The 22,325-nt window shown below is 38.9% G+C and overlaps 2 protein-coding genes across 3 annotated transcripts in view; both read left to right on the top strand.

Annotated features, from left to right (window-relative positions):
* The first annotated feature begins 1,471 nt into the window (after positions 1-1,471).
* serpinf2b (serpin peptidase inhibitor, clade F (alpha-2 antiplasmin, pigment epithelium derived factor), member 2b) lies at positions 1,472-7,510 on the top strand. 2 transcript variants are annotated; one of them, XM_084717938.1, is made up of 10 exons: positions 1,472-1,681; positions 2,380-2,470; positions 2,790-2,858; positions 2,954-3,028; positions 3,159-3,429; positions 4,590-4,733; positions 4,904-5,092; positions 5,251-5,393; positions 6,419-6,623; positions 6,730-7,510. In XM_084717938.1, the coding sequence occupies exons 3-10, from the start codon at positions 2,805-2,807 to the stop codon at positions 7,077-7,079; spliced, it is 1,431 nt and encodes a 476-aa protein (XP_084574064.1). In that variant the 5' UTR covers positions 1,472-1,681; positions 2,380-2,470; positions 2,790-2,804; the 3' UTR covers positions 7,080-7,510. The 2 variants fall into 2 exon arrangements, with proteins under 2 accessions (XP_084574064.1, XP_084574065.1); XM_084717939.1 differs by having other exon boundaries at positions 2,346-2,470.
* A 2,001-nt stretch (positions 7,511-9,511) lies between these two features.
* Positions 9,512-22,325, top strand: part of rpa1 (replication protein A1) — a 39,213-nt gene continuing 26,399 nt past the window's right edge. Inside the window, exons 1-11 of the mRNA XM_084717937.1 lie at positions 9,512-9,668; positions 10,075-10,122; positions 11,096-11,174; positions 11,618-11,726; positions 11,871-11,959; positions 12,137-12,211; positions 14,606-14,726; positions 17,329-17,431; positions 17,954-18,022; positions 18,353-18,545; positions 22,025-22,161. Of these exons, the coding sequence (XP_084574063.1) occupies positions 9,639-9,668; positions 10,075-10,122; positions 11,096-11,174; positions 11,618-11,726; positions 11,871-11,959; positions 12,137-12,211; positions 14,606-14,726; positions 17,329-17,431; positions 17,954-18,022; positions 18,353-18,545; positions 22,025-22,161 (1,053 nt within the window). The 5' untranslated portion in view covers positions 9,512-9,638. The remainder of the gene's footprint in view (positions 9,669-10,074; positions 10,123-11,095; positions 11,175-11,617; positions 11,727-11,870; positions 11,960-12,136; positions 12,212-14,605; positions 14,727-17,328; positions 17,432-17,953; positions 18,023-18,352; positions 18,546-22,024; positions 22,162-22,325) is intronic.

The following is a 22,325-nucleotide window of genomic DNA, read 5'->3' as shown; positions in this document are numbered from 1 at the left end:
AGGGGGTGTCACGATTTCAATCCTGAATCAGTTGAAATGAAATGAAAAGCAGAATCTGTGTTTTTTTTTTTTTGTCTCTCCAGCCTTGCCTTCTTGCAAGCGTCTGCCATGTGTCTTAAGTGAAAAAAGAAGAAAAAACACAAAGCTTAGCGGCAGCCTGCAGCTGCACTTGTCACTGACAGAGTCTGAGATGTATCCAGTACCCTAAACCATTGGTTCCTAACCTGGGGTCCAGGGTCAGCAGAGATCACAGGGGACCCCAAGACTTTGTCTGGCCTGAGGTTGTCAAAATTAAATTTGAACATTTGAACTAAAATCACACAATTTTTACAAAATCTGTACACAAAATCTGTTGTCATTAAGAAATAGTAGGTTACTGAGTAGGTCAAGATGAGCTAAGAACTCTGTTGGGAACATGGTAACCATTATCTGCTCATCTTTTTACAGAAGGATTTGGAAATGTAAAAGACAGCTGTCTGGGCCTAAAACCAATGACCTGTTGATCTTTACAAATAAAGACTGAATAAGGCGTAGCTGTTAGTGCTGAAAAATTATTAAGATAATTACATTGAAAATCTGGTTGATTCATGACCTTAAAATTAAAAGTCGAATTTGATTGCGAGTTTTGAGAATCGTGACAGCCCTAACCAATTAGTATTCAACACTTACAGCTCTCCCTTTTGTTTTTATCACTGTTATGTTCCTACTTTTCTAATTATTTGCCCAAAGCTAAAAATGCTCTGACAAGAAGTGTAATACACATTTTGATATTTTGTGTTTTTGTAAGCCTGGAATGAAAATCTCAAGAATCATGAAACCACAAACTTTGTTTATAAAAGAAAATTTGTAGTTCCATATTGGTAATTGGTAACTATTGTTCCAGAACATGAAAACGCTTATTTATTAACTGGATTAATAAAAAAAATCTGCTTCCATGTTTTTTTTTGTGTGCGTGTGTGTGTTCCAGTTGTTCTGTGTGATTCATCTGGATTCATCATGACTCCCAGCCTTGCCTTGCAATCTTGGCTGAGTCAGTGGAGCTCAATTTGGACAAAGTCCCCTCTTGTGTTTGCAGACAGCCGTCATGTGATTGAAAAGATATCTCTTGTGCTTATTGCTGAAATGTGACCAAATCAGCTGAATACGTTTACTTTTTACTTGTTTATTTCCCTCTTTTTTGAGTAGTTATTGGCCAAAACATATAAGCAGAGTTTTTAGACACAGTGGTCAAGTTTAGATGTCTGTTCTGCGAATTTGGTAATAAATCAAAGCCAGGGGTTTCTGGGAAATGTGGGCTTGTGTCCTCTGATATCAAATGCGTAACTCTGGGTTCAGCAGGTTGTATTTGTTTGCCCACACATGGTTGGATTAACCTCACTTTTGCAATTAATCTGTCATGTGTCCTGTCATAGATTTAGTTGTGTCATGATATTTATCACCTGCCCACTGACATGCAAAGTAGTTAAGCATGTCAGTCTTCAATATTTAACCCTGGATGAGTCTTAGTAGCTGCATTTACAAACAAATAGTGGCATAAACGAGGCCCCAATCAATGCAAGTTGATATTTAACTGTTTGCTGAGCAAGTGCCAATCTTTTACTCTCAGGAATTCTTCATCCACACACACTTAGTCGCTCCTTTTTTGGACAAGGCAGCAGGTTTTTTCTAATTTAAATTTAAGGTAAGTTCCAATATACCTACCTAACTTATTGGGAAACTTTTGTAGATGTGAATAATTTGACTTAACTTGGTGGAATATGCTACATTTTTCTCAGTTATTGATGGATTTGTCATGTTTGTGTAAGGTCTGCAAATGGGGCTGTGGTGCTATGGGTTAATACTGTAATACCTTTTTTAAATATTTGGGTATTTTATGCTGATTTGAATAGAGAATCTGTTGTCAAATGTCTAAAACAATGCCCTTTTTTAATTTCTTTTCCTCCAATTTATTAGTTTTCACAACTGGAAAAGAATCATGCGCTAAAGTACAAGAAAAAAGACAATTCACCTTTATAATTCTAGATTAGAAATAGCTGGTTTTAATAAACAAAAATGAAGCATTTAATGTGTTTTTTCATTCAGTTTGATTCTCCTAAATTCCCTCTGCTTAAACAGCTTGAGTTAAGTCTTTTTAATAAATTAAATAACTATGCTTAACGGACATAGAGACTATTTATTATTTTTTTCATTAAAGGGCTGCTTATTTAATAGGCCTGACTTATAATGGTGTTGAATTGTCTAATAAATCTGCATTATTAGGAAGTGCCTCAAGACAGCCTGGATTTCTGCTGAAAGCACATACTTTGTAGTTTTTTTTGTGTGTGTGTGGAAATCTTTGTGCACAGTCTACAGAATCCTTGTGTGGCTCCTATGTCTTAGGCGTACTTCCAGATGAACTGGGTTCTTTTAAAAGAGCGGGCGACTAAGTAGAGACCCACAGACAATACAGCAAAGAAACTAAATATAAAAGGTGAGAGTGCTGTATTTTAAAATGTTTGACCATGAGAAGTATATTTACTGTTTCATAAAAGTGATCAGGCAACACATTTTCAGGAGAGTACAAAGCAGGAAAGTCTGCACTCAGTTTGGCTGCAAATAAATATCAGTGCCGGGGGAAGATCTTGTAGATCAAAACGTTGCCTTTAAAGAAATGTCCTAAAAGGGAATTAAAATATTTATTTGGAGCCTCTGTACCCTCCAGTGATAATCTTTTCTTGCACCTGAATATTATTGTCTGCACAGTCAGTTCCTCCTATGAGTCAACATAATTTCTCTTTTTTTTTTAACAGTTAAATTGTAAGGACATGGACCTTCGTCTTACACTCCTGTTGTTCTGTGTCTGCAGCCAAGGAGTCACTGTAAAGCACTGAAATTATTTATAAATCACTTCGAAGATTATGCTTCTGTAACGCTTGTGTAGATCGTTATTTTCTGCTGTCTTTCTGCTCAACAGAGTGATGATGTGGCGGACAATGAGTCAATCCCTTTGGTGCCTCTCATTCCTCTGATGCCCAGCCACCTCATAGAGGTCAGAGACGAAACAAGAAAAATGTTTTGAAGTTTTTTTTTCTCTCACAGCAGTTGTTTTGGTCATCTAAATTCATAGTTTAGAAAAATGTGCCCTCGTGCTTAACATTTTCTCCTATTCCTGCCTTTAGAAAAATGGTAGTACACCAGCACCAGGAACAGCACATACCACAGAAACACCCGAAATTGCAACTATTAGGCCAAACGGAGGCTCGTCAGAGGAGGACCAAGATGAGGATTGTCAGTCTATCGGCCAAAAGCCCAAGTCCAGGGAGACCATTGCTGCCGCCATTCAGAAACTGGGTGTGCAGCTGCTGCAGAACCTGGAGACGACGCCAGAGCAGCCGAATGTCATCATATCTCCCTTCAGCATATCATTAGCGCTCTCCCAACTGGCTTTAGGTATGCATTTCCTGCTGTAGCTCTTACATCACACACTGTCTGTGGTGGATGAGGTATTCAGATCCGTTACTCAGTAAAAGTACTATTGCACCACTACATGTAAAAGTCGTGCATTCAAACCCTTATATAAGAGAAAGTATGTATTATCAGCAAAAATTATTCAGAGTATCACAAGTAAAACTACTCATTATGCAGAAGAAAGGCCTGTGACTGACATATATATTACATAACAGATTGTTGTGATAAGGATTTATCACTGTGTAAATAACCACTTGCTGCTCTGGGTGGAGCTGGTTTAAACTTCTTTACATACAGTTACTGTATGTACTAAAGTCCAGTGGCTCCCAATCAGGGTCAGGCCCCTCTGATGGGTCACAACGTAAATCTGAGGGGTCATGAGATGATTAACAGGAGAGGGAACAAAAAGGAAGAGGAAAAAAAACGGTTTCATTATTTATTTATTTTTTTTTACCACCTTCTGGGTTTAAATGAAACCATCAGAGAAGTTTTTTGTTAAAAATACTCATAGACATCTGAAACGTCACAAAAAGCCACAATGAGACAGTTTTCATGAATAAATCACAAACCAAAAAGACTGGAAACCTCTGGTTCAAACTTTAACAATTTGTTGTTTATTTATAAGATTATCATAATAACAATAATAAAAAATCATTCAACCTTCATTTACACTCAGAGGTAATGGGAGACTCTTACTTAATCCTAATTACACTGAGACAAATACAGAAGCAGCAACAACAACTATAAAGAGAAATGCTAATGGTGAAAGACAGTACCACAATTAGCTAACAGAAACTATTAAAACTTCCTGTTTATGGAAGAAATTTAATAGATGAGATAAATTACTACTTAAGTTGAAGTACATTTATGTAGAGAAGCCCTTACAAATAGCGGTTGGGAGGTTTAAAGGATAGTTCACCCAAAAATGAAAATTCAGTCATTAGCTACTCACCTATAGTACAGTGCTTCCTTTAAAGTACTTTGCTACTTTCCACCACAGGACACTGTGCGTAAACAGCTTGTTTCCTACAGATTTGTGGTCACCACATCTGATGAATTGTGTCAGCATGTTGCCCAGGTTTATAGCCATCTAGAGACTGTCACCATTCTCATCCAATTATTGCCCCCCCTCTCCTTTACAGGTGCAGTAAATGAGACACAGGAGCTGCTGATGCATCATCTCCACGAACACACTCTCCCCTGCTACCACGACTCTCTGCACAACGTGTTAGAGCAGCTCAGAAACAATGACCTGCAGATCGCCACGCGCATCTTCCTGCGCCAAGGTTACTTCTGAGAAACTTTTGTCTGAATCGTTTTTGACGACACTAAAAGCACACATCTCCTCCTTGCAGAAACATTCATTTTCTTATCGTTTTTTTATTGTCACTGACCTATAAAGCAGGTTAAAAAGCAGAGAAACAGACTGACAGAGTGTGTTTATTATACGTTTCAGGGTTTCAGCCAAAGGAAGAGTTTGTCAGTGAATCTCAGCGTTTGTACGACTCAGAGCCAGCAGTGTTGGAGAGCCTGCAGCAGATAAATGACTGGGTTGACAACGTAACAAACGGAAAGATGACAGACTTCCTGTCTGCTTTACCACCCAATCTGCTCGTCATGCTCATTAACGCTGTCCACTTCAAAGGTGAAACATCACCAGATTCGTATGATTAGCCTGTTTTCTATGATGTCGTGTTTGCTGAGAATATGACCAGTGAAATCTCCTGTTTTTGCAAGTTTTTTCTGTATGTTTGAATTATGTTGCTGACTCAAACTGAGGCCTCTTTTCCACGTTGCCCACAGGAGAGTGGAAAGCTCGATTCGACCCGCGATTTACCACCAGAGGTGTGTTCTACCTTGATGACAAACACATGGTTGATGTGGAAGTAATGGAAGATGCCAAACATCCCTTGAGTTTATTTAGTGATAATGATCTGGAGGCTCAGGTAAGTCATAGATTCATCACTCTAGATTAATCACTGTCCTTTACAATACACCTTTAAAAGATCAATCTTAAAGATATAATCTGCAACATTCTCATAAGTAAAATAATGTATAGACATAATCATATGACATAATCCTTTTCAATCATCACTGATGACTAGATGGCCACGAGAAGGGTGTGGTGGTGTCTGTATCTACATTGTTTTGCTGTGGTCAGGACGTTTCACCGACTCGAAATGTTGGCATTTACCATTCTGATACATTTAGGAACAGCTTGGACAAAATCCTACTGACTACCTTTGACAACAAAACTAAACAGAAAGACAAAACAAGACATAAAACAACACAAATTTACTCCACATAACCACACAAGCTCAGCATCTGCATCTCCATATTTCATCAACTTAAATGAAATGTTTTAAAGCTAAATAAACATATACATTCATAACTCAAATACCATTCTTCTTTGTTGAGAAGGCCGCTCTTTTATCCTTCACCAACTCAAAACTTCAGTCATGATATTTTAAACTCTGACCACTCAATTATGTCCTACGTTGCATTATTGCTCACGTCCCACATTCTAACAGAAAAAAACACAAGGCAAAAACACAATTATAAACATTAAACAAGGTTCAAGCGCAAAGAGCGTGTTCTTTTATGCTCTTAGTACTCGTAATACTCATGATTTGAAATGTAGTTAACTGGTTCTTTTCAATGGCTTTTGTCTTTTCCTTGTTCCAGTAATAACACATTTCAGTGTAGGAAGCTATGTGGATTTCCAGTGTTTGAGTATCAGTTTCCCTAATACAATTGAAGAAAAAGGAGAAATTCAACTCGATACTTCACTGCGTCCTGTAGCATATCTTGAAATATAAATGTTAATCGATTAAAATTAAAGTTTAGCCCAAATATCTCTGATAAGCAGTGCTCTAAATATACTTGTGTCTTATCATAGAGTTTGGACAGAAACTAAAATTCCTGACATAACCTCCATTTTATTACGTCACCATTTCTTCTTCCTGTACAGGTAGCAAGATTTCCATTCCAGAACTCCATGAGCCTGTTGGTGGTCATGCCTCAGTCCGGCCAGGTGAATGTGTCTTCACTTTCCGCAAAGCTGAATTTCTCAGGCCTGTATCATCGTCTGCCCGAGGAGAGGTCTGTTCAAGTTAAAATTCCCAAATTCAAACTGGAGTACGGCCAAGAGCTGCAGGAAGTTTTTACTAAACTGGGTAAGACCTGTTTATTTTCCATGGTCTTTGTAGTGTTAGTTACACATACATTGCTTTAAACATTCTATAGACTAGAAGTTATGCTGTCCTCTCTGCTCTGTCTTAGGTCTCGGAGACATGTTTTCCCATCCCAACTTGGCGGACATGGCAGACGGCCCCCTGCTGGTGTCCAGCGTGATGCACAAGTCCAGCATGGAGATAAATGAGGAGGGAGCAGAGGCCGCTGCGGCCACCACTGTGGTCATCTCACGGGCATCCATGCCTATTTTCCACCTGACCCAACCCTTCTTCTTCGCCCTAATGGATGATAAGACTCAAGTGCCGATTTTCATGGGTGTCATCAACAACCCGAATCCTGGCGCTCCTATCTTGCAGAGAGACCTCGGAAACAAAGATAAAGTGGGATTCCCACTCGATAAGAATCATGTTGCCACTTTCGGAGGCCCGCCTAAGTAGGGACTAATATCCACACTGCTGTCCCAGGGAAAACCCAGACCAAGACCTCTGTCATTGTACAGATTAAATGTACAATATCACCTATTTGGATCAGAATGTGTGTGAAAACAGATGCTTTATTTCTTTGTAGAATAAACACACTGAGTAGTCCAGTATCCCATGTAAAAAATAAATATTTCAATTAAAAAAATGTCAGTTTTGCTGCATTTGGTAATGTATACCGGTCAGGCAAATTATAATTAGATACAAGACGTGGTTTGTACCTGTAGTGAAATCTGACTTCATCTTAGAGTTGATTAATTACACTTTAAATTTCAAAGGTGTCAAAATGTAAGATCAGTGTCACAGCATTACTGCACCATTTTGTATGTAGTTGAATTTTTAAAGATGTCGTTTAATGGGATAATAAATTGAATTGATTTGAATCACAACCTGTCAAGGTTATTTGTTTTGTCTACTTGAAGTAAAAGCTGTTGTTGCAATCTGAGGGTAAACTGATAAAAATGGGAGAAGATATAACAGAGAGGACAAGGCTGAAGGTAGTTTAACATACATGCATGACCAATTTTATCCAAATGCCAGCAATGCAATTAGGCAAGCAACTAATTATATTTGCATGATAATCACATTGAAAAAAGTAGACCATAATTTAACTCAAGAGTTTAAAAAATAGAGCATCTAAAGTTTTGTTTACATACATTTATAACATATGCTTACATCATAACAGTTATACATTTTAACAGAATTGTCTTCTTCTTTTTCTCTGTTTTCTTACCAGTTGGCATTCTTCAAGTTGCATTACAGCTTTCTTCTTCATCCACTTTTTCCTGCTCTTCTTCAGTCTTGTAAATCGTCTGCTAGTTTTCAAAAGCCTGAGTATCTCCTTTGTCCTCTCCACCGTGTCCCCACACTCAAGCACATCTTTCAGCCTGGCGTCCACTCGTCCCAGCATCTGTAGACCTGTGATCAACCCATCTTTCCTCTTCATACTTTATGCATGAAATCAGGACAGGCTCCACTGTCTCGCTGTCCTGACACTTATTACAGTACAATGACCAGTTTGATATTTCAACATTCAATAGTGTGCTTTTCAAGTGGCAGTGCCTACTTGATGATGATTACTTGTTCTTTCCTGTTGGTTGCATTAATTTTTTACCCCTACTACTTTATTTTGTGTTTTGTGTTAATGTCTTCCTTTTGTCTCACCATCCCAACACTGTGGACATTGCTTGATTGCTTCCCTCCAAACTCTGCTTTCACAGAAAGTTTGATATTAATTGCCACATTTTTCACTAAATTGTCTACAAGCTTGGGGAGTAATGGATTACATGAAACAGGGTTGAGTAATAGAATACATAAAAAAGGTAACTGTTTTCCATTACATTTACAACAAATAGGACAGAGCCAGGTTACAGATACACATGGGACACAGACCAACCACTAACCTTAGAAGTAATCCAAAAGTAATGGAAAGTAATCAAGTTACATAACTTTAACATTGTGACTAGGTTAGAGGTTACATTTTTAAAAGGGAATTACTAATTGTATCGGAATACATTTTTAAAGTAACCCTCCTAACCCTGCTTCTCTACTTTTTCATTTCCTGGGATTCCTGGAATGTCTATCTTCCACCTGGCAATCCTTGAATTTGTCAAAAGTATTTCATATAGGTTACTAGGTTTTGATGATGTTAGGCTGATCCCGATTTAATGCTTGACAGTGCTGATACTGAGTCACTACAGATGAGTATTTTATTTGATCTCGCATCCTCCGCCCAATCTAATATTAACAGAACAGCAAATAATTAGACAGCATACACACTCACGTACTCTGATGTTCTCCTGCTGATTCCTGTCTGTTGACTGGGTATCACCAGTGCTGCCCCTGCTGCCTGTTAGTGGATCCGTCTGTGGAAAGCTTCAACAACCTTTCTGTCAGATATAGAATAAATGTACTGTGTGTATGGTATATGGGAAATCTGCTCTAAAGAGTTTTGCCTTGTGCTTATAAATTTGGATCGAAACGCATATTCGTGTCATATTCAGAGAATCCAAACAATAAATTTAAAGTAATATAAAGTGAGGCTAGATACTGGCTTAATTAACAATACATCGTGACAGGTTACTTCACAGTTGTGGGCAAGACCAAAATAAAGGCACCAGCGTTTCTCTGATTTTTCCACAAAATGTAGAACTTATATCAATGTCTGTCTTGAGTTCCTGTAAATACATTTTTTTTCTGTCAGTGAACGCATCGTAGTGAGCGCCTGACGTCACGTTATGTTTGGCGCTGACAACTATACAGCTGGTCCACGATCAGTTTTGCAGTTTTCCAATGCACCACATATTACAATGCTGCGGACAGCAAACTGACGTCGGATCAGCGAGCGGAAACGGAAACCTGAGCCACGCATACGACGCCTCGCGCGCGGTTTGTCTAAACTGTTGGCGCCAACTACACTATTCACCGAGAGCTGACAGAGACAGGATCGCAGAGTCTGCTGCCGGGTAACATTTCAGTAAAGTTGTCTTTTTATCGCGAATTCATCTCCTCATAGACATGACGAAGCTCTCGGAAGGCGCCATAGAGGTAAGGTTAAAGTTTATAGTTAATGTGTTAAAACATGATTTTAAAACGAAATACTGCAAAAGTTAAAATGATTTGGTGTAGACTGAGGCGCTGTCTTTGTTCAGCTGGAGAAGCTCGCAGCCATTTGTTCGCAAATTGAAAGACCAAAAAACACGACTGTTAGTCAGGGTTAGCTTAATGTCATATTAGCAATATTGTTAATGTTTGTATCATTTTAAAATGGCAAGTTAGTTAGCGCCTTGGTATTCTCAGACAGTATAAATTGAGCTCTGACATAAAATTAGAAATGAAAATTTAGTTAGCTTGGGAAAAATAGTAATGTTCTAACTATTTTCAGATTAAACATCGTGTCAGATAACGAACTTGGCGACAAACGGTTTAAGCTAACCAGCAGTTTGTGTTACAGGCTCTGTCCAATGGCAACGGTAGTAACGACGTAGTGCTTCAGTTGGTGGTGAGTAACAAATAAAAGCTAAGATCACACTTGTCTCCTAAACATGACTGCTGACCTGTCTTCACTTGCTCTGTCTTTGGCAACAATTAAGATTCACACCACATGCAGTCGCAGCTGTCTGTATTCTGCAAATCAAAGCTAGATCCTCTTCAGGGTGGAAGCGTTTCTGAAACTGCATTCCAGATCATGGCACACTACTTAGAAATCAAAATACCAGCTGTATTTATTAGTTAGCAGCTCTTAAAGGCCGTGTGCCACCATGCACATATTGAGCAACAGGAGACACTCCAGGAAACCAGATGCAATTGATGATGTTTGAGAAGTTGAGCTTGTGTTGTTAAATTTGCAAAAGAAAACAGACAGAAGACTATTGTAACATATATGGATGAAATCTCTGGGAATCACTTGATTCTGTGTCCTCATTCAGCTGGAATTCAAAATGAAACATGACCCATTTAAGATTAATGGTCTGTAGCCTTTCCATTTTTCCTTCTGTCAACATCTGGTTATTAACTGACAAAAAAAAATGAATTTTTTGAAATTTATGAATTATTGCATAGTCTCCCATGTTCACATCACAGTCCACTAAAGAATCATTTTTTGTCCCTGACACCTAGGAACATAAGAAATAACCTGTGTACTTTTTGAATTGACCATACAACAAAACAAAATGAAACATGGTAGAAAATTTATTTTTGTCCACAGATCAAATAGCTGGTGAATGCTTAAATTTCATCAGCCAGTTGATAGATAACCATTGTTTTTTCGTTATTTTGTTTGTTTGTTTTTTGACTGGTGGGTGAAGCAAATCTGGCAGCCACTTGCATATTTTCCCAGCTGGTAGCTGATGCTAATTTTGTGTCCTGCTGTTGATGCAAAAAAAAAAAATAAACATAATATTTTGAAAGAGACATCTTGCTTTTTGAATATATTCAGCAGTTTCACTTAAATAGTTTCTTATATCACTTTTCAGAACATTCGCAAGATTGAGGGAAGCAATGGTCCCGCTCGCTTTCGGGTGATGATGAGTGATGGACGCCACACCCTGTCCTGTGAGTACAAAATTTCTCTAACACGCATAAATACAGAAAAGCAGATTTGGATGAGTAAAAGACATCATGATATGTAAAAGGTTGTTTGTTGTGATTGATATTTACATTTAATTATAAGATTGTTTATGAACAAATATGTTTTGCCAGTATTCAGACACTAAACTATATTTGTAAGATGTTTTTTGTATCTTAGATCTCCTAAATAAATACTATCTAAAGGTGAATGTGGTTGCCATTTAAATGGCTAGTGCAAGACAAGTGGTGAATAATATGTAGGGGTTGATTGGCCTTGGTCATATCATGGTGATTTTTTTCTAGGACACTGAATGCCAGAGGGGCATGGTGTTGTTTTAAGATGCAGTTATTCTGAGTAGACCTTAGTTGAATGAACTTGGGCTGCCCCTGACTAATTTTTATTTTCTCACTTTTCTACACATTTGCAGCTTTCATGCTCTCAACTCAGCTGAACTACATGGCTGAGGAGAACAGACTGGTCCCAAACTGCGTTTGCATACTGAAGAGGCATGTGACTAATATACTGAAGGATGGACGGTATGCAGTTTGTCTACATTTGTTATCTTTAAAACCAGATATTGCTTACTGCCTGTACAACTGTGAGCATATTTAGTAATTCTCTTCCAAAACAAAACAAATACAATGCAATTTTCTGCCATTTGTGGTGATGTCTTGTTACAGCCGGGTGGTAATCATTTTGGAAATTGACGTCATCAAGCCTGCTGAAGATGTAGCTGGAAGACTGGGTGACCCTATTCCTTACACTGAGGGTAAGGCTTCAATACACATTTCATAATGTTTGCTGCTTACTGAATAATTTAATGTTTGTCTTGAAGCTTAGTGCTCAGTGAATATGGTTATGAAGTGAGATTGATATTTACATATACATGAGTCATACATTATTGGTTGAAGTGTCACTGCAGGCTAATGTCATATCTTCTTTGCAGGTCAGAACAAAGCTCCACAGTCAGCACCAGCCCATGAAACTCGTCCTCCCCTACAGCCACAAAACAGAAATGAAGGTGAGAGCAAAAACATGAATTAAAAAGGGTGAAAGGGCCCATCTCAATGTCTCCCTCTAAACTCACAGACTTGGTTGGCGTCATCTGGTAGTGCTTGAGTGTGCAAGAGTCAAGGGTCCTAAAATGTATAAATAGGAATAGGACGGCACTTTGTGATATCATGTTACCTTGGGGATTTTGGACTTTTTTTATTTCACTTTTTTTTTCTCTTCATGGCCAAGGGAAGCATTTAAGGGACTGACTACCTGACTTGAACCTCATCCAGGGCTCTTGCCCTACAGAGTAGACAGTTGTCAAATAATCAGTTTACTTGTTCATGTGAAAACACCAATTTTTAATTAAAAGAATAATGTACAACCAGTCATGTCAATGGGTCAAATTTAAACCACACAAATGTATATTAAGAACTTATAATGAAAATAGGAATGTAACCCAAACAAACACGTTCTGTCAGAAATTTCAGGGGAAACATTCTTTAAAGTTTCAAACTGAGTGATTAAGTAGAGAATTTATTTCTAGGAGTAAAGGTGAGCTCTTGGGTGGTGATTTAGAAAATTTGTGGATAAAAACTACTTAACCTGTTGTACCTACTTAACCTGGCTTTACCTGGTAACACCCTTTTTTGTTTTTAAATGAATCTACCATAAACCGCACCTATATAAACATACAAGCATAATGGAGCACACTGAGTTTCCTCATATCCCTCATCTCTTCCCTCTGCCCCCATACACCAAAGTAAACAAAACCGTCAAGCATCAAGCAAGTAAAAGAAAAAAGGAAGGAAGAAAACATAAAAAATAACATTAAAGAGTATACTTAAAATTGCACTAAACAACAACAACAACAAAAAAAAACAGTGACAGAAGTGATGGTAACAATAACTTAATAGTCCATCATTTATGACGTGTATCTGTATAGGCTCTAAGCTATAACAGTCCAAGTCCAAAAAGGCCAGAAAATGGTTGACTCCATTATTGATTCACTCTTGAAAGCCAGAAATTAATGGGAACAAGATTTGTAACTCCACATTTAACATTGCAACACTGTGAATTGTTGGTAATTCCCTCAGGAAAATCTGCAGAAATGTGAAATTACAGAAAGTGTGCATTAAGTGCTTAAAAAGGTCTGCGAGAGAGCCATCATACACTTGCAGATTTAACAGTGGGATGGCTCTAAAGCCTTGCAGACTTGCCTGAGTCTGTGAGTGTGGATATTGGGATTGGGCCAGGATGTTCAGAATTCACATTTTGTGGGAAAACTCTGTACACAAATAGTTCACAAATAACCACCAGATGGCGACATTTCTCTACTGCTTTCTATAATTTGGGTGACCCACAGATTTACAGGACACAAGTAATTTTGACAGCCCCATGGAGAAACATTTTCATTTTTAGCTTTCTCAAGCAGCGTTATTGACACTCGTTCTCCAGAGTAGTCCTTTTTTCATGTGAATGCTTGGTGTCATAAACTTTAACAGCTGTGAGGCTGTGTTGTTTAGCTGTCTCTGCCTGTGCATGTCAATCATTATCTTTTTATGGATGCACAGTACAATACACAAACAAAAAAATACAGAGCAACACAGACTACCTGGAGAGTGTATATTAACCTCCACGAACAAACAGATTTATTTTTTGAAACACTGGCAGTTGTTCATGTCAAAGATGAGTGGTGGATCACGCAACGTGAATAGCTTGGACCAGGAGAGATGTGAATCCAGCTGTCAGGAGGGTTTTGCCATCTTCCAGTGTGTGTCATAGCAGGTATTCATCCCTCTAATCTGCCATGTGGGAATTGAGGTTGTGGCAAGCATCCTCCTCATCAGCACAGTCATTGTTCATTTCTCTGTATGTGCTGCTTGATCTGGGGGCTTAATTACCAGAAGTGCAGTGGTTGGCAAAGTGGCAGGACTTAAGTGGACACTTTGAACTCTAATCCTCCGCGTGAGACGCACACAAATCAAATGTGCAGCGCTTGTTCAAATGGAAAATCTCAAAGTCAGGCAGCGTGGCTCTCCTGGGGAAGAGCAGCTCCAGTTTGTTATAGCATTTCACACTCTGCCCTGATTCTGTGAAATGTGAATCATCCTTCTTGCTGAAATGCTGGATCACACATCTCCAGCAACTTGCTTTGACAAGATTTTTGTTTCCCGCTCAAGTCTTTCCTCTTACTCGACCCCAGAGTCAACGGTGGTAAATTTACTTTAAGTCATTAGGTTTTTCTTTGATGAAACTTCCCTCATGAAGTGAGATAATTACAGTGATCAAGCAGTTGCAATCCAAAGAAATTGGATTTTTGTAGTTCGTCTCTGATGAATAATGTATGCGCCTCTCTCTTGACTTCTTTCCATCACTGCTCTTCATGGATCATTTATTTCTCTCTTCGTTCCTCCAACAGTGCCAGTGAACAGAGGTTTCACTAAAGACTTTGTGAAGAAGGCCCCATCTGCTATGCCCAGTACTCCAGGGGGCGGCTCCAAAGTTGTGCCCATCGCCAGCCTCAACCCCTACCAGTCCAAGTGAGTGTGTTTCCCAGTCTGTGGGAAATATCATGCCATACCAGAAAGCTGCATGTTTATACAATAGCAACACATCCCTACATTCATATTTTATAAAACAAAAAATCCAACAGAAACCAGCTAAATCATGTGAAGTGTTGCACATTGAGTTCGATATTGATGAACATCCATATGATTTAATGCAATTCTATACTAGAGTTTTCACAGTATCAGAATTTTAAACTTCATTACAGTTCTAGCATAAAAAAAGTTCCTGGCTCACAAAATAGGAAACTTTTGTTTCTTTTTAAAATTTTATGCTCAACCTGTATAGAAAGTTGCCACAGAAAAAGTCACTGAACACTGCAGCACCATAGTGCTGCATTATAATGCTATTACACTTTTAATCTTTATCAAAACATGGCAGCTTGAAAGATTTTTCTGTCTATATCTTATCTGTATAGAGCCAGACCTGGGCCAATAATATCAGCTGATAATGCCTTATTGCAGATATCATTATTGGCATGTCATGATCAAATTTTTTAAGCTGTCAAATATCAATATTGGTACTGACCTCAAAAACTCTTGAACGATTAGGCTCCACTGTGTTTTGTCAAACAACCTGCAGTTGTGTATAATGCTGGATTCAGACTTTTTGTCTGATTAAACGATTATAGACTCATTAATTCTTACCATTACTTGACTGAGACAGACTGCAGACAGACTGCACTACAAAAACACAATGACCTTTTCTTTTCACAATTCCACCCAGTTCCACAGTTGAACAGTACAGGCCTTTATCACAGAGGATATGTGGATTTGCCAAACACAGGTGTTACTGATAAGATTGCTAACGACTGTGCTCTGTTGAAGAGAATCTGTGTAGGGCTCATGTGGCTGACTCCCTGGCATGCCAACTATTGTTAATGTCATTAGCTACACCTGTGCCTTTCACTCTTGTGACTAATTAGAATGTCCCTGAAAAGCCAGTTGCAGTGAAGGCAAGTAAAGATGCATGATATGTGTTGTCTTAGAACAGAGCCATTTATCCAAAGAGCAATGGTTCCCAACCTTTTTCCTCAAAGAACCATTTTTTTTTCAATCATTGAGTGAACTTGACCCCTGACACATTTTATAGATATTATATTATTTCCTGTGGATATTACCTCAGAAATGAGTTTTCCTGATATGTTCAGGAACCACACTGCCTGGCCAAAAAAAGGAAGGATAATGGTGAACCATCATCTTTGAGGAAGAAATCTGATCAGAAAAAAATCTTGAATGATTTTGATCAGAGACCACTTAAATGTTTGAAATCAGATCGTAAAAAATCAATAGTAGACCTCATGGATATAGTGAAAGTAAAAGCATTTACCACTCAGAATGTGAAGAGACCTCAAGGGATTGGGACTGAAAAGCTGTGTAGACTTAAGAAAACTACTTATCAGTGAGGCTAATCGAGAAAATAAAGGGCTTCATTTTGCTGGGGAGCATAAAGATTGGACTCTGGAGCAACAGAATAAGGTCATGTGGTTTCATGAGTCTAGATTTACCCTGTTCCAGAGTGATGGGAGCATCAGGGTAAGAAGAGCGGTGGATGAAGTGATGCACCCATCATGCTTAGTGCCTACCGTACAACCCTGTGGGGGCAGTGTTATGATCTGGGATTGCTTCAGTTGCTCAGGTCGATGTTCAGCAACGTTATGACGTCAGCTCACTACCTGAATGTACTGAATGAACAGGTTTTTCCATCAATGGATTTTTTTCCTCTCTGATGGCACGGTCATATTCCAAGATGACAATGCCAGGACATCACTGTCACACATGGATTGTCCACCACAGAGTCCAGACCTTAACCACATTGAGAATCTTTGGGATGTGCTGGAGAAGAATTTACGCAGGGGTCCAGCTCTCCCATCATCAATACAAGATAAAAATTAATGCAACTCCGGACAGAAATAAATGTTGTGACATTACAAAAGTTTATCGAAACAATTCCGGGGTTAAACACATGCTGTAATCAAAGCTAAAGGTGGTTTTAGCTACCATTGTATTTATACAGTCCTGTCTGTATTATGCATCTTTTAACAATTTTACATACATAACAGGCTTTTTTGACAAATCCAGTGTTTTCATCTCTCTAACACTTGGCCATTGTTCTATTAGCTCTTTGGTTGTTTAAACTCTGTATTTTTCAAATGCAGGCTGAAGGCTCTGTGAATAGAGATGGTATTCAGGCCTGTACTGTCCCCTGTCCTGTGTGATTTTTTTTTTTGTTAAGCATTTAAATCGTAAATTATAATATAAACTTTAAAACAACAATTTAATTTTCTTCATAGAAATGAATGAAATGCTAAGATATAGGCCTACGGTATATTTTAATGACTTTTTTGAAAAATAATCAAAATGGCCTCACAACCACCCATAAAACTCTAGTGACTCTGTCTAGTGGCTTTGGACCTCCAGGTTGAGAACCAGTGCACTAGAGGGCAGATTAGTAAAAGGCTGAGTTGGTGAATGAATGAATTAACAGATATATGCATATGTAGGGTTCCATTCTGGATCCATTAGGTGCTCTAAAAATGCTTACATGAATAACCTCAGACTTGTCTCCATCCGCTAGATGGACCGTCCGCGCCCGTGTAACCAACAAGAGCAGCATCCGTACATGGAGCAACTCTCGTGGTGATGGCAAACTCTTCTCCATGGAGATGGTGGATGAGAGTGTGAGTATTATTGTGATCCCATTGTTGTTTTTTGAATTTTTATGATTTCAGTGTTCATATGGGTGCTGGAAATCCCTAGGAACACTTGAATTTTAATGTAGTGTTTTTGAGGTTTGAAAAAAATTAAATAAATTGGATAAAGTGCTTGAAGCTGCTTGAAATTGCAAGTATGTTATTCCACTTACAGACAGGTAGCACATTTTGAAACATGACACTTTGGTGTGATTTCCTTTAACAGCTCACCCTTCTGTTGAATACCGTCATGAAACATAATTTGGTCATCTATAGCACAAAAATGTATGATTTAATGTGTCGAAAAAAGAAAATGATTGTCCTGCATAAATATATATAATATGTTAAAAAGTTTGAAAATCCACCTTGAAAAATCATTGAAGTGCTTGAATTTAACTTAAAAATGTGTAGGAACCCTGTATGTTATGTAAATATCCTACAACATATCGCAAGTTGGAAATCTTGTACTGTTCCTGACTGCCTCTAAACGAATTTGATGTTTTGTTACAGGGAGAGATTCGAGTGACTGGTTTCAACCAAGAGGTGGACAAGTTCTTCAGCCTTGTTGAGGTTGGCAAGGTGAGACGTTCCTCCAGATAATGGTTCAGTATGTCATAATTATCTGCCAAAACTGTCTTTCACTGCCCCGTGAAAGACGGATTTGGCCGCAGACCTCTCCAGCAACAGCTGCCAGGACTTTGTGAGTTAAAACCACGGAGACTATGAATGAGTCATCTGGCTACACTGTACACATACAATAAGCGGCTTATGATCATCTGCCAGCCTTTGTTGATACCCCCCACCACCACGACTGTCTGAAGTCGTATCTTGTTTGCACCATTCATTCAGGTGAAATGCCCCCCCCCCGATCTCTGATTAACATGTGGTTCATCCATCTGTATGGGTCAGGTCTACTACATCTCCAAGGGTTCCCTGAAGATCGCCAACAAGCAGTACACATCGGTGAAGAATGACTACGAGATGACACTCAATGGAGAGTCCACCGTCATCCCCTGTGAAGACGGCTGCGATGTCCCCGTGATGCAGTTTGACTTTGTCTCCATCGCTGAACTTGAGAACAGAGACAAAGATGCCATTGTTGGTAAGGAGCAGGAGTGATACACACAAGCCTTTCTGAACCCGACCTGTGTCGTTAAATCCCCAAACAACTGTAATCGTTCCTTATATCAGTTTCTTCTCATGTTCCTATTTGAGATGAAAATACTGAACTGGGCCCGCAGGCCTAACCACATATACAAAGACATGGCATACTGTTTGAGACAAAAATCCCCATACATAGCCCTGAAATTTAATCAGTCCTCAAACCTGATATCTTTATTAGAAAATTAGTCTCCCGACAGCTCAAGTATTATTTGATCCAGGTTGAAACTGTCAGTGTTAAATCCCCCAAAGTTCAAGGGAACAGCTGACTAAAACATTTAAAGGCAGCCTATGTAAGATGTAAACCTAGCCTCCAGTCCTAACAAGTTAAAATATATAGAGGAATAAAAACATTGTCTTTCATCCACATTCAGCTTGTCTTCTCTGTAGCTGGCTCAAAGTACGTTCTTAATGGGCCTTAATAAGATTTTTTTTTCTTTCAGTTGAGGCCCCTTTCATTCCTCCCACATGTCCCTGCCTCCTAAACAGGAGGTCTTAAAACTTTTATCTCACAGTATGAAATATTGTATTCAAGCAGCACATTAGACCAAAATATTACTTTAGACTAGGTCACATGAGGTCGCTGACATGATAACCAACACATTCTTAATGTTTGTGTTAATTCACATCTTTTTTTGAGGATGTCAGCTGCAGTTGTTGGGGTCAGTGTCAGGGTTGTTTGATAGAAGTGACAACTCAAATACTGACAGTGAACCAGCCAGTGTTCCTTTTGTTCAAAGTAAGGGGAAGATCTCAGGATATCATTAAAAATCAAAGTAAGTGCTCTAATGTTTTAGAACAGTGGGTTTTTTTTTAATGGTGGGGACATTTCTTTACTGTGGCATCCCCACTGGCAGTGCTCAAAATTAACGATGTCCCGTTATCATGGGGGCAATAAAAATAGCACATGGGGCACATAGAAATGCTGTCTGGGACAGTAGAGAAACTTATTAATACAAAATGTCTGAATAAATTTCCAAATAGCCATTATTGGGATAAACTGACCCCATGTTGGGAACAAAATTTGTTACTTTGTCACCTGAAAAAATTAAAAAGAAAAACTTAGTGACATTAACAGTCCTACACTGAACGCAAATGACCATGGTCATGGTCAGATGCTCACATAGGGGGTACTCTTGATGTGTACCCAGGAATCTGTATAGCTAAACATGACTCAACTCTCAATTTTTACTCACCCTATAAAACGCTCTCTATAACATGCAAGTTAATATCATAATATATATAAATACAATGTTAGATACTCAATGTTGCATGTGTTTTACATCCGTAAACTTTTTGAACAGTACACAGTGGTGCCTTTTGTGGCATATTTGTGATATTTTCAGGTTAGAAAAGGTGTATGCATCAAGCTAGCGTCACAATGATTTAGTATTTATATGCAGATATCTGTTTGAAGTAGTCTGTGGTACTTACCCCACAGGTTGCACCCTTGCTAAGAGGAATCAGGTCTGCTCCGCGTATATGGTCAATTATGTGTTCTTTTACATGTCTGTCATTAAATGCGCAGTGTATGAAAGAGTCCAAATCATGATAAAATAATAATTATGTTAGACAATGGTTGTGAAGTCTGGGTCACTTGAAAGTAGAATTTTAGACACCAAGAGGGAAAAAAGTTAATTTTGAACCCTGCCCTCTTGAGGCTGATTCAGACTCCTTCTACTGAGAAACCTTTCATGCCCTACTACACACCGTCTCATGTCTATTACTTGAATCAGGCTGTGTAAACCCTTTCCGGGCAGAGCTCGAGGCTCAGTTTGTTTCTATGCTGCATTGTTGTGGTGGGATGATCCGTTAGTACAGGCTGTTTGAATGGTGGCCAGGTTTTGCCAACTGATTTTATGAGACATTAGCTTTGATGTTGTCATCATGATGATGGCATGCTGTGATGTATTCTTCGCACTAAACAAATGTACAGAGTGCAGAGTTGTGTAACACAGTGCACAGGGGAGCGATAACGTCATTGCCCATCAATGAACGTACCGTGCGCCACAGTACAGGTGGATTATGTTCGTGTCTTCTGTAATTCCTGGTGTGTAAGTGCACATTGCTTTTTCTTTTACAGAGGGCCCGGCCATAAACACATTGTAATTCTCTCCACCAGTGCGTGTTGTGAAAAAGCACGAACCAACCAAGCAGTGTTCCCAACCCAATAATAAGCTATCATAAGCAGAGGATAGAGTTTGTAGCGGGAAGTCGAGCCGGATATGCTGGGAGGTTGAGGTAATTACACTATACGAGCAGAGAGATAAAAGTGGTATTAATAATACTGATGACAGTAATAGCCTGTAGTGCAGATTGACTTTGGGCCCTATGGCAGAGCCGATGAGAAAATGAGAACCTGCTGTCACAGGTAAAATGAAGTAATAATAAGGAGCTGCTTGTAATTCTTTTAATGAAGACTGCGGCTTGTACAGCTGTTTGAGTAATTTGTCTCCCACGTACCAGACGGCATCAAACGTTAAGTTTTGTTCATCACAGTTAAACGCATTTAAAATCCCTTTACTCGGTGGGGCTGGGGGGGGTTATACTGTAGATTATGAGTAATGTGGCAGTGCCACTCTTACACTTTTACAGATAAATGGCTCTGCATCTATTATGCTTCATTGCATTAGTCAACAAAGTATGCTTGATGTGCATTGGTGGCAACAATTAAAGCCTATTTCATGGGTTATGTGCTACATTATGGATGCAAGTTCCTGGTAGACAGGCCAGTAACCTCACACCTGATCTGAAATGAATGAATCACTTATTTCCCCAAGAGCCAATTTGTGCAGGAAACCATGAGACCCAGAGTGACCTGCGGGCGTTTACACTACAATCAATATTTATGATATGTATATGTGGGAACAATCCTGTTTGTCTGGAAATTAAGCCATATGTGGTCTTTTCAGGAATGTCATAGGCAGTATATGATGTAATCTTAAAGGGATAGTTCAGATTTTTGGAGTGGGGTGTATGAAATGCACAAGTATTAACTACAGTAGATGCTGGTTGACATGTCCTAAGTTTTTGTAGAAGCAGAGAGAAGCCAAGCAATGTACTGCTGTGGACAGGGTCAGCAGCAAAATGTATACCCACTTCAAAAAGCCCACCTGACACAAATCAATATCAGTTTAAGTGTACTCTATATGTAGAATATTTTCACCACTTCACCTTTCTGTCAGACAGACAGTTCTTTAGGGAAATTGCCTTTATATAAGCCAAATTTTGTTTGTTTTTTGCTCATCCAGACTCCATTAACCTCTCAGAACACTGGAGTTTATTGTGTACTGTTGCCTTGATATTTTAGTTTTTTGTTACTGTGTGACGAGAATCAGAACTAAACCTTTACTACATTGAAATGACACAAAAACACAAGGTGCTACTAATGTAACACTAATGTATTTTTTCCCACTACAGACGTGATTGGAGTGTGTAAGGGTGTGGACGAGATCACCCGCCTCACCACCAAGTCTAACAGAGAAGTGTCAAAGAGGACGCTCAATCTGATGGACATGTCTGGGAAGTTGGTGACTGTCACGCTGTGGGGAGAGGAGGTGAGTGTAGACATTAGACGGAGTGAAAAACATGTAATGGGGTAGGGGTATTGTGCATGTCTGGAGCTTTTTAAATTGATAGCAGCCTTAAAATGCACAGACATACCTGCTGCGACGGTTAAACTTTCTTCTCAGAACACGTCTTTTCAAATGATAATCATCAT

The sequence above is a fragment of the Lutjanus erythropterus genome, chromosome 4 (assembly GCF_056507025.1).
Source record: "Lutjanus erythropterus isolate fLutEry1 chromosome 4, fLutEry1.hap2, whole genome shotgun sequence".
Taxonomy (NCBI): Eukaryota; Metazoa; Chordata; class Actinopteri; order Lutjaniformes; family Lutjanidae; genus Lutjanus; species Lutjanus erythropterus.
The sequence above is the reverse complement of the archived record's forward strand: the minus strand, read 5'-3'. Positions and strand labels throughout refer to the sequence as shown.

What these genes read in the sequence shown, in the direction of transcription:
- serpinf2b (XM_084717938.1), top strand. Translation starts at nt 2,805, where the DNA reads ATGGACCTTCGTCTTACACTCCTGTTGTTCTGTGTCTGCAGCCAAGGA. An exon ending in TAACGCTGTCCACTTCAAAG is followed by an intron (nt 5,093 to 5,250) that starts GTGAAACATCAC and finishes CGTTGCCCACAG; the next exon opens with GAGAGTGGAAAGCTCGATTC. An exon ending in ATAATGATCTGGAGGCTCAG is followed by an intron (nt 5,394 to 6,418) that starts GTAAGTCATAGA and finishes CTTCCTGTACAG; the next exon opens with GTAGCAAGATTTCCATTCCA.